Source organism: Phalaenopsis equestris, unplaced genomic scaffold (genome assembly GCF_001263595.1).
Source record: "Phalaenopsis equestris unplaced genomic scaffold, ASM126359v1 Scaffold000846, whole genome shotgun sequence".
NCBI classification, from domain to species: Eukaryota; Viridiplantae; Streptophyta; class Magnoliopsida; order Asparagales; family Orchidaceae; genus Phalaenopsis; species Phalaenopsis equestris.
In genome coordinates, this window is record NW_018165286.1 from 23,730 (window position 1) to 34,671 (window position 10,942).

At 35.3% G+C, this 10,942-nt stretch overlaps 1 protein-coding gene and 1 pseudogene across 2 annotated transcripts; one reads left to right on the forward strand and one right to left on the reverse strand.

Moving 5' to 3' along the window:
• Positions 1-1,640: 1,640 nt before the first annotated feature.
• On the forward strand, positions 1,641-2,962 carry LOC110031816 (annotated as a pseudogene).
• On the reverse strand, positions 1,683-8,898 carry LOC110031822 (putative pentatricopeptide repeat-containing protein At5g09950). 2 transcript variants are annotated; one of them, XM_020735230.1, is made up of 3 exons: positions 5,097-8,898; positions 4,827-5,016; positions 1,683-1,877 (listed from the first exon to the last, which is right to left on the reverse strand). In XM_020735230.1, exon 1 carries the CDS (start codon positions 8,664-8,666, stop codon positions 5,463-5,465), a length of 3,204 nt encoding a protein of 1,067 aa, XP_020590889.1. In that variant the 5' UTR covers positions 8,667-8,898; the 3' UTR covers positions 1,683-1,877; positions 4,827-5,016; positions 5,097-5,462. The 2 variants fall into 2 exon arrangements, with proteins under 2 accessions (XP_020590889.1, XP_020590888.1); XM_020735229.1 differs by having other exon boundaries at positions 1,683-2,114.
• Positions 8,899-10,942: the final 2,044 nt, after the last annotated feature.

The following is a 10,942-nucleotide window of genomic DNA, read 5'->3' on the forward strand; positions in this document are numbered from 1 at the left end:
TCAAATCTATCCTATTTTCACAATCTTTATGGCTTCTTGTTGAACGAATATATTTCCAATCAATCCTCTTTTTGAAAAAATGTCAAAAATATTGCCAAAAATTTTTAAGGAAAAAAAAGTCATTTTCAATGAATAGTAACTCAAATCTTTCTCTTTTTTGGAACTTCTGGATTCATGGTAAGTCAAATTTTGATATGTTGGTGGTAAAACTTAAACTTTTTTTCAAAATACTACAAATGCTAAATTGGCTGACATCATTGTCATTGAGCATTGGAATCTTCCTAATCCTACCAATCAAAGGAGCTTGAAATTTCTTACTACAATTGTTAATATTATTTTAAACTTCCATTGTTTATCTCTAAATTGTATTGGCAACAAATATTAAAATCTAACGATTTATACTTGAAGCATTATAATAGTTTTCATGATATGGGTCGGTACAAATTCATCTGGAATAAAGATTAATTTACTAAATCTTCTTTCAACGGAAAAGTGGTACTTCATGGCCTTTAGTACTAGAGATAAGCTTATAGAATAGGAGATTATGGTTGATAAAAAGTGTCAGCTCCGTGATAATGCAGATGAAACTCACTCAAATCTCTTCTTTGAATGCCCTATTTCAATGATCATTTTTAGATCCACTATTCGAAATGGATCTTTCTTTTTGGTGAATTGAGATATTCTCCAAGCTTTGACTCATGCAGAGAATATTTCAGATAAGTTTTGATATAAACATTTTTCTACTAGCCAATCAATGTGTTGCATATTATATATGGATTGAAAGGAATAATATCATTTTCAATAATGTTAGATCTCTATTTCAGAAGATCTATGGTGATATTAAAAAGGTCTTCACTTTGAAATGCACTAAAGGTAAAGACAGAAATTCTAGAAGTCCCTTTTCATTACACCATTATTAAATAAATGATCCTGGAAATTTATATAAGTCTCACTAATTAATATTAGCTAACTAATATTATTTTTACCTAATTTAATTAAATAAAAAATTATTTTGATGTGACTTAATAAAATACTAGTAATATTAAATTGATATATTAACTTAAGCAATTTATAATTTAATTAATATAATTATAACTAATATAGGACAAATAAATCTTTATGAAATTAATTTTATTTTTATGTAAATTGACTAAATAGATATTATCATTTAATTACCTTTTCATCAAAAATTATTATTTGAATACTACTTTAAGTTAACAAACTTAAATCTCAACATAAGTTGCTACTGTAGGATTTAACCTGACTTTAACATCTATCAAAACTTTTAACATCTGTCATGACAAATAGTTTTGAGATTTAGCAAATTTTAAGATTTTACTAAACCTAAATATACAAGATTTACTAGTATCTACTTCAGTTAAATTATGTAAGTTACCGAACAGCCCCTAAAACTCACCTTATATGTGAAAGTAACTCTACCTTCACAGCCTTCTGCACTGCTATGAACTTTATAAAATTCTTTATGCCTGCGAGAGTTAACTGATATAGAATTGTTGTTTTCCTTTAGTAGCTCATTGTAACAATATGGAAGTATAAATGTTATCTTTCTTGGCTTGAAGGCTTCAAGAGATGCAGTTTGCTTACAGTCCAGGTTAGAAGAGATTTTATGAGCTGAGGTAATGTTGTTTGCAGTGGAAGGAGGAGGTTTCTTTTACACTTCAGCATCAGGATAAAGTAGTGGTCTTTCAATTCTGCTTCTTGTACGTAAGAAATGAAAAAAGTAATATGAATATTTCACCTTGGAAGCAATATCGATAGATTCATCAAGATTTGGGTAATGATTTCAAGTTGACCTCATTGAAAGATGAAGTTCCACATGGTTGCTCTTCCTTCACCTGTTTTGGGTGTGGATCTTCCTGTGATGATGGATCATTGCATCATTAGTCAGGCCCTTTTTTCCATTCAGAAATATCAATAGAAAATTTTTCAGATAGAGCCGTCATCACAATCAGTCTCATCCAAGCATAATGAAAGAAAGGGATGGCTTAAGAGCGGCCTTAAGAAGTAGTATATAAATAGCGTTGTTATGATTGGTAAAGATGATGCTGCACGCAACTTCATGGAAGAGGTTCAAATCAACATATCCTATTTTACTGGAAGGAGAAAAGTTCAATGGTCAGATACATGTGGTACGGAACTTAGTAAGATACAAGAATTTGAGCTCAGGTATGCCATTTCTATTCATTAATGTCAAGCGCAAAACTTGCTGAGCCAAACATCTAAATACCATGCAAAAATATAACAATTATGTTTTATAATTAAACCACAAATGCAACTAATGAAGTAAATTCTAACCTCCAGCATCATAACCATCTCACATTCGAAAACATAGTATTGCAAATCTTTTGACTTGTATATACATCGGCCTTTGATTAGTTCTCATTTTAGCTCCTTTTTGTGTTGTAAGCTCATTGTTAAATTTTAGTGGCCTGTTTCTTTCGTAGAAATCATGATTATTTGATTTGAACCAAAAAAAAGAAAAAGTAGGCACAAGTTAATAATCGGTGTTTTAGTTGATTTGCATGTTCCATTTGTTGGTCCTATAATTTTGAGTCATATGCAAATAAGGTAACATATAATGTTGTTCATTATGTTTTTATTTCATTTTCCTTGCATTAAATTTAAATATTGACTCCATATGCACATTCCATATCCTAACATAACTATGTGTGCTAAGATTTATTTTTGTATTCAGCATTATAGTGTGGAGCAGTTGTGAATCATCATCTTAGATTGTTACAAAGGGATTAATGATTCTGTTAATTGTTTTGCACTACATTGAATGCTTGCAAGCCACTTGTGCACCTCAATAGTGGTATATGATATTAGCTATGTCAGCATGTGATAATGCAAAGTTGCCTCATTTTGCAGTGATAATGGCCTCTCCGAGGGTGATCTGGAGAAGAAATAGGCCAGAAGAAGCCAGTGTGTTATTCATTAGGGCATGTCTTCCAGGTTTTTGGGGTTTATGGTTGCAATAAAAGGATGGAAAGAATACCATTTTTTCCCTCCCCCCATCCATTTTTCCCCTTTTTTGTTCTGTTATTGTTCTTCATCGCATCTTTTTAACTCAAACCCGCGTTTATCAACCATCAGGATTTCAATTTTGTTCAACTAAATCAAAATCTTTGGTGTATGCTTTTTGCTCTAGTTATCTTACTGGACATTTACAAGAGGATGTACCTTGGTGTGTGCTTTTTGCTAATGATATCCTTCTCGTGGATAAGACGAGAGAAAAAGCCTTGGAAAAACTTGATTTATGGAGGTCTACATTGGAGCCTAAAGGCCTTCATTTCAGTAGAACTAAAACTGAATACATGGAATGTAATTTTAGTGGTAGTAGCTCTAGTGAGAGAAGTGTAACTTTGGGTGATCAAATTATTAAAAGGTGTGAACGATTTAGATATCTCGGATCTGTTGTTCAAAGTGATGGTGATATAGATGGGGATGTTAATAGTAGAATTCAAGTTGGTTGGTAATGCTTCGACTTCGAGCCTTTTGTGTGATAGAAAAGTAACACTTAGACTGAAAGGAAAATTTTATAAGATGGTGGTGAGACCTACAATGCTCGTTGACGCTGAATGCTGGCCTCTAAAAGAGAAGCATAATACTAAGTTAAGTGTTGCCGAGATGAGAGTGATTAGGTGGATGAGTGGCTTTACGCTTAGAGACAACATGCGAGATGATTTTATCCATGATAGGGTTGGTGTAGCTCCTGTGATGAACAAAATTAGAGAAAGTCATCTTAAATGGTTTGGTCACATTAAGCGTCGACCATCTGATGATCCAATTAAGAGAGTAGATGTTTTAGATTCGACTTATGTTAAAAAAGGCAGAGGTAGACCTAGGAAGACTTGGGCTTATTGTATTAAAAATAATCTTAATTTATTAGAACTAAATGAAAATATAACACTAAATAGGACATAATGGAGAAAAAGGATTCATGTAGCCAACCCCACGTAGTGGGATTAAGGCTTTGTTGTTGTTGTTGTTGTCGTACTGGCTGCTTAGGTTTTATTGTCTTTTTATTGCAATTGCTTTTGTCCTTGTTCATTATATATGATTTGATTTTATCATTCTCCATTTCCCAAACATTTTAGACCAATTATTGGACTGTTTACTCCTTGCTTCTGGTTGCAGAAGGCGGGAATAAAATTAGGTCAAATATTGATCAAAATATGATCATGATGCATGTGAAACTCTTTTAAGTTAAATTGGGATGAATGCTATATATAAATAATCAATTAATTTTTTATCTCAAAATAAATCTATCATTGTTAACATATACCCTAACTAAATTCTGGTTTGGATAACCTCTGGAGTTTGTTCTCCCGAAGCCAGTATCTGATATGGTCAGAGTTTTGCTCAAGGATTGTTGTCTCACAAAGTCGGAGACCATTAAATACCAGATTAAACGTGAACTCAGTGATTTACCCTGCATTCTGACCATAGCGATAGAGTTTGCTATGGTTCCAGTTCAATGCATATGGAATAAATCTTAAAGCAAAGTTACACAAAAATGATAAATGAATGCTCATTTGTTCTTTTAGTTGGTCAAAGAGCTATTTGAGAATCCTCCTTTTCTCAGGAGGAAATAGTTTGTAATTTTTTTGAGGGAGGGAATTAGTCAACGGAAATGTCTTATAAATTTTAGGCTTATTCTATCAGTTTTGAGAATCTGCTAACAAGCTGCCAACTGAAAAAAAAAATTATATCTATGATAGCAAACATCTTACAGCATAGAAAGAGTGATGCAATTAAATAATCCAAAACTTTGCTAATAACAAATAGAAATGGATTCTTACTCGAATCTCGAATTTAGATTAGCTTAAGAATGGATGCTTTAGGCTGGGAGAAGAGGGAATACAACATTTGGAAGATGCTCGAACTTCTTTATGCCAAAAAGCCCTTTTACTTGTAAGAAAATCAATGCGCATTATGATCACCAAGTCCATTGCGTAAGATATTATGCTCTTTGGTTGAATGATATTGCCTCTGATGTCAAAGACGAAGTTGAAGGTTCAGATTTACTAAAAAAACTACTTTAAAATACCCAATTGAAGCAGAATTTTCACCTGTAAACTGATGTTAAAACAATCCAGGTCTGAATAAAAGGTGACATTAAAAAGAAGCCCTAATCTGAGGATTATCTGAATTGTACTGCACCAAACTCTGTATTTGCAATATTTACTTGGAGATATCATTCCACGTGTCGGATCACTATCAGTGTCTAAAACAAACTGAAAATGACTCATCGAGTACCATTCAAGTGATGCAATCACCCAGCCTTCAATCATGAATTCCTGCTATTTGCTGAAATCTGTTTTTAAGTTATTTTAGGATAATTTCAGAAATGCAACAAAAATTTTATTCTGCCCTCTTCAGAAGCATCTATTAGATCAGTAAATTTGTGAAGCCCAAAGCAAACAAGCTATGGTCATTCACCAGAAATCCCCACAGGAACACGTTCCATCTTCGAAGTGATGAAACCGATTATAATCTCGTAAAATTATTTGTCGTCCAATGACCTTAGAAATGTAGCAAAATGCCAAGTGACAATCACCACAAACTCTAAGGTTTTTCATGATCCTTATAGGCACCCCTAAAGATCTAGTGAGAACAAATGCAAGTGCAAGCTTCTCACTATGGTAGCTGAGCAGCTCTTCCTTGCTCTCTGCTTCAATGTCGTACCAAGCAAGCTCAGTTTGAGGAACATAACCTATTTCCTTCATTTTTTGTTTCAAGAAATGTAGCTTGTCATGTATCTTCTCCATATCCGGGTGTGTCCTATCTCCAGATCGAAATACATGCACACCATCCCTGAGAGTGACCCAGCTACAACCAGCTTCTTTCTTCACTTGAGCACCCCTCAATGAGACCCTTGCTTTTGCCGCACCTTCCCATCTCCCTTTGGAAGCATAAAGATTAGAAATAAGAACATAAGTCCCTGGATTATGAGGTTCCAGTTCAAGAAGCATTTCCGATGCATGCTTGAATAAGTTTGTCTTTGTTCCAACTTTTAATCTGCAACAAGCCCCCAGCACTGTCCTCCATATGAGACTATTAGGGGCAATTTTCATAGCTTTTAAAAACTCTTCCATCTTGTCAATCTCACCTGCTCGACCCAAAAGATCAACCACACATGAATAATGCTCAATTCGAGGAATCAAATTGTATTTCTTGCTCATGGAATCAAAAAAATCTAGGCCTTGTTCCACTAAACCAGTATGGCTGCAGGCAGAGAGAACACCAACAAAGGTGACGTGATCTGGTTGCAGGTTACTATCCTGCATCATTCTGAATAGCTCTAAAGCCTTTACACCTTGCCCATGTCGGGCATAACCGGAAATCATAGCATTCCATGAGTATTCATTTTTCAGAGGCATGAAGTTGAAAACCTTTGAGGCATAGTCTATTCGTCCACATTTGGAGTACATGTCAACAAGTGCACTCTCAACGACAACATCAGATTCCAATTTAGCTCTTATTCCAAAAGCATGGATTTGCATACCTCTCTCCAATGCCGCCACAGAGGAGCATGCGCTTAGAACAGTGGTGAAGGTGCAGCAATCCAGTTTTTGGTCGGTATGTATCATAAGCCAAACAAGATCCATGGCCTTTGATAAGAGTCCATTATGAACATAACCAGCAACCATGGTATTCCACGACACATCATCCCTCCTGTAAAACATTCGGGCAAAGAGGCATTCAGTAGATTCCATGTCCCCTGATTTAGAATAGAGAGATAGAAATCCATTCTCCACAGCAGTGTCATCAGACATCCCACACTTCTCAGCTAAACAATGCAGCTCCTTCCCAAATTCAAGAGCAGAACATGGTGTTAAAGCTGCAATAAGGTTAACAAATGTCACTCTATTTGGTTTCCATCCGTTTTGCATCATATCCAAAAAGAGTGTAAGTGATTCCTCCAATGATGCCTCAGAACTGGCTAGTATTCCAAGCATAGAATTCCAAGAAATTTGATCATAGTCAGGCATTGAAAAAAAGATTTTCCAGCATTCGGGTATACTTAAAGATTCTCCATACATTGCTATGAGTGAATTCGAAACAGAGATATCTTTATCAAGTCCTATTTTTGATGCAACACAATGCACTTGTGAACCGAATCCTAAAAATTTCAAGCTTGCACTAGAACTTAGTGAACTAATTATGGAGAAATTTGAAGGCATAAAACCGGCTCTCATCATATCATTAAAATATTGTAGTGCCTCCTCAAAAATTCCATTCTGATCAAGACCAGAGATTATAGAATTCCATGACACCTGATCTTGACTGCTCATGCATTTAAAAACCCTGAGAGCTTTGTTTACGGCGCCGCATTTAGAATACATGTTAAGAAGTCCATTGCACACGTTAATCTTACAATCAATGAGGCCATTTCTAATTACAAGACCATGTATCTCACTCCCTTTTCTTCTCCCTTCCTCCAAGTTCACAAATTCGGCCATTGCACTTAGAAGAACAACATGAGAATCACAATTTTTCATAACCAGATCTCCTGCCTCCCGAAAAACTTCTGTTGCCTCTTCTCCATGATTTTGCTTGATAAGTCCAAGCATCAAACCATTGACAGAAACTGAATTCCTATTACTCAACTCGAGCAAGACTTTTCTAGCAATGTCAAACATGCCGTATCTTGAAAATGCACTAACCATAGCACTACCAACATATAGATCACACAAAAGGCCGGACTTTGAAACTCTTGATAATATCTGTTTGATTAAGTAAAAGTTAAAAGACACCATACTGAATGAAGAACTAGCATAACTAACTGCTATCAAGCTCCCAAATGTATATTCATTTGGCTCGAAGCTAGAATCCAATCCAGACTGCATCCTCGAGAAGTAGTCAAAAGCAGAAGCAGCATCTCCCCTCTGAGCATGCACAGATATGATTGAATTCCATGACATAGCATTTCTTACTGGTATGCCATTGAACACTTCATCTGCATATCTTTTTGGTTCAAAAAGGCAGCTTCCATACATTGATATCAATGAATTCAGCACCACAGTGTCGAGGGAATACTTACTTTTCATAACCATGGCATGAATCTGTTTGCCAAGACTTGACGTATGAGAGTCCAAGTCCTGACATGCTCGAATAATGCTACCAAAAGTAAACTGTGTTGGCACTAACCCAGTTGAATACATTGATTTGAAAAGTTGCAAGGCTTTCTCAGGCAATGCCTGCTGGGAATATCCTGCAATCAAGCATGTCCAGGAAACACTGTTCCTCTCAGGCATCTCATCAAACACTTGTTGTGCATAGTCTAGATACCCTGTCTTTGCATATAGATTGACCAAACTGTTCGATAGGAACAAATCTTGAGGAACTTTCTTGATAATCTGAAGGTGGAGGCTTTGGGCATCACCGGGATTGCAAGAGCCATGGTAGCAGTGGAAAATATCATTGTACACGTGGCTGGGCTCTTGCTGGGGTTTTTGATTGTTGAAAGTGAATCTATTGGTCTGTTCTAGTGGCATTAAGGAGGAAAGATGATAATTTGGACGTGATTTTGGGTTTCTGGTAGTTTGAGAAGGTAGGAGATGAAAAGAAAGGTAAGAGTTTGAAGAGATTCGTGATTGGAAATTCGAAAGCGACAAGCAACAAAAGTGACGGTTCATGGTGACAAGTGAGTTTGAGAGTGTGATTTCTTAACTATGCGTTCATTTTGGCGGGCAACGGCTGGATGGAAGGGATTTGAATCCCCTCTTAAGTACTTTGCAGCTGCACAAACTGTATGCCAATTTAATGTTGTCTGTAAAAACATACTGGAATCTCATTGCAGGTAAGATAGAATTTCAACATCAAGTATAAGATCTCAAGATGCCTGTGTTATACCATTTCCTGTGTAGAAGTGAGAAGCAAAATTGTGTTACAGAATTAGGTACATGGTGCGATTATATAATATTAAAAGAGCTTTAGATCCCTTAGTTGATTAGAGGAGGGTTGGACCAATAAAATTTGCAAGTGGACAATTTAATAAGTTTTGGAGAAATTTCAATATTTGGGTGTTGAGCTCTAAGCTTAGCCTAATTCTTGGGCTACTTAAAGCTTAATAGATCTGAATCCTAGGTGGTTTAAGCTAGCTTATAATTTTAGCAAATTATGTAATAGAGGAGGAAAAAAAAAAAGAAAAGAAATTTAGCAAATTATGTAATAGAGGAGGAAAAAAAAAAGAAAGAAAATAAAAAGAAAACAAACAAGTGAATAGTTACAAGGATTGCATGAAGGTGGGCCTTTACAATCTCCTTGGAAATCTCCTGGTTATTTTTTCTTTCAATGCGATGATTTGTTGTTGTTGTTAATTACTGTCTTTGAGTATGTTGAGAGTTTTCATCCATTTCTGTTTACATGATTTCAACAAAATTTGGTACAACACCATAATCTTTAAACTTTTATGTTGATACTTAGGGTTGGTTTGTAAATGCTTCACTGTTTAACGAATTCCGTTTTAAAGCAAAAGTTTAAAAACTGCCGTTCTAAAAATTTCAAAGTACCATAATCTTTAAACTTTTATGTTGATACTTAGGGCTGGTTTGTAAATGCTTCACTGTTTAACGAATTCCATTTTAAAGCAAAAGTTTAAAAACTGGCGTTCTAAAATTTTCAAAGCAAAGTGGCATTTTAAAATTTTCAAACATAACAAAAAGTTAGTTTTTGGATTTTTTACCGTTTTAGCGCTACTTTAAAGACACTAAAAAATAAAAACCATATTTTAGGCTTCGTTTGTGGTCGTGGGGGCCTCCAGCGCAATTCAAATAATGCAAAGAAATGAAAATAATGTCGTTTGGATGAGATCCATGACTGATCGCGTCCACCACAAAGTCGTCCATGGTGAAATTCGAAACGCGAGAAGCCCTCAACATTCAGAGCGATGTTTCACATTCGGTATGTAAATACTCTATTATAACTATCGATTTTCTTTTTTTCACGTTGCATTTATCATCCCTGCCTGAGAAATTACTGGCTGACAAAAACCATTGTCATCATCTATTTCTATTGTTATTTTAGGTTTTCTAATAGTTGTTGGTTATGCGAACACCATATTGCCCCAATGATTGGCCGGTCGTTCGGATAGTTGATTCCTTCGTAATTATCAACAATGCCCACATCAAAACCAGAAGTTGGAACCAAGTTGTTGGACCAACTTTCACCATTAAGTACGCAACTCGATTTCTAGTTTGATTCATTGTTATGTAGCATCTTCTCCTTGTCGCTAACAATCCAACTAAGCGTTCATTTCTTCCATATTTCATTTGCTCGAGTACATACATAGGACTGTAAATTTTGGTATTTAGAAGATGAAGCAACCTCTTTCATTGGATCAATCATATACATTGCACCTGAAAAGTTAAACGAACACCATATTGCCCCAATGATTGGCCGGTCGTTATGATAGCTGATTCCTTTGTAATTATCAACAATGCCCACATCGAAACCAGAAGTTGGAACCAAGTTGTTGGACCAACTTTCACCATTAAGTACGCAACTCGATTTCTAGTTTGATTCATTGTTATGTAGCATCTTCTCCTTGTCGCTAACAATCCAACTAAGCGTTCATTTCTTCCATATTTCATTTGCTCGAGTACATACATAGGACCGTAAATTTTGGTATTTAGAAAATGAAGCAACCTCTTTCATTGGATCAACATATACATTGCACCTGAAAAGTTAATATTTACAACTTTGGCATCATATTTCATCTATTTTTAGCTTTTGGAGATTCCTTGACAACCAACTATTCTTTCGTTTCCCATTCTTTCTTTTCCCATGTACCAATTTTGTTTATCTATTATTCCCATCCAGCCAACCAATTTCTCCCATCATCATCCAACCATTCAATGCAACACATTTGCTATTTTTGGAAAATAATAATGTTGCTCACAAGTAATTTCTA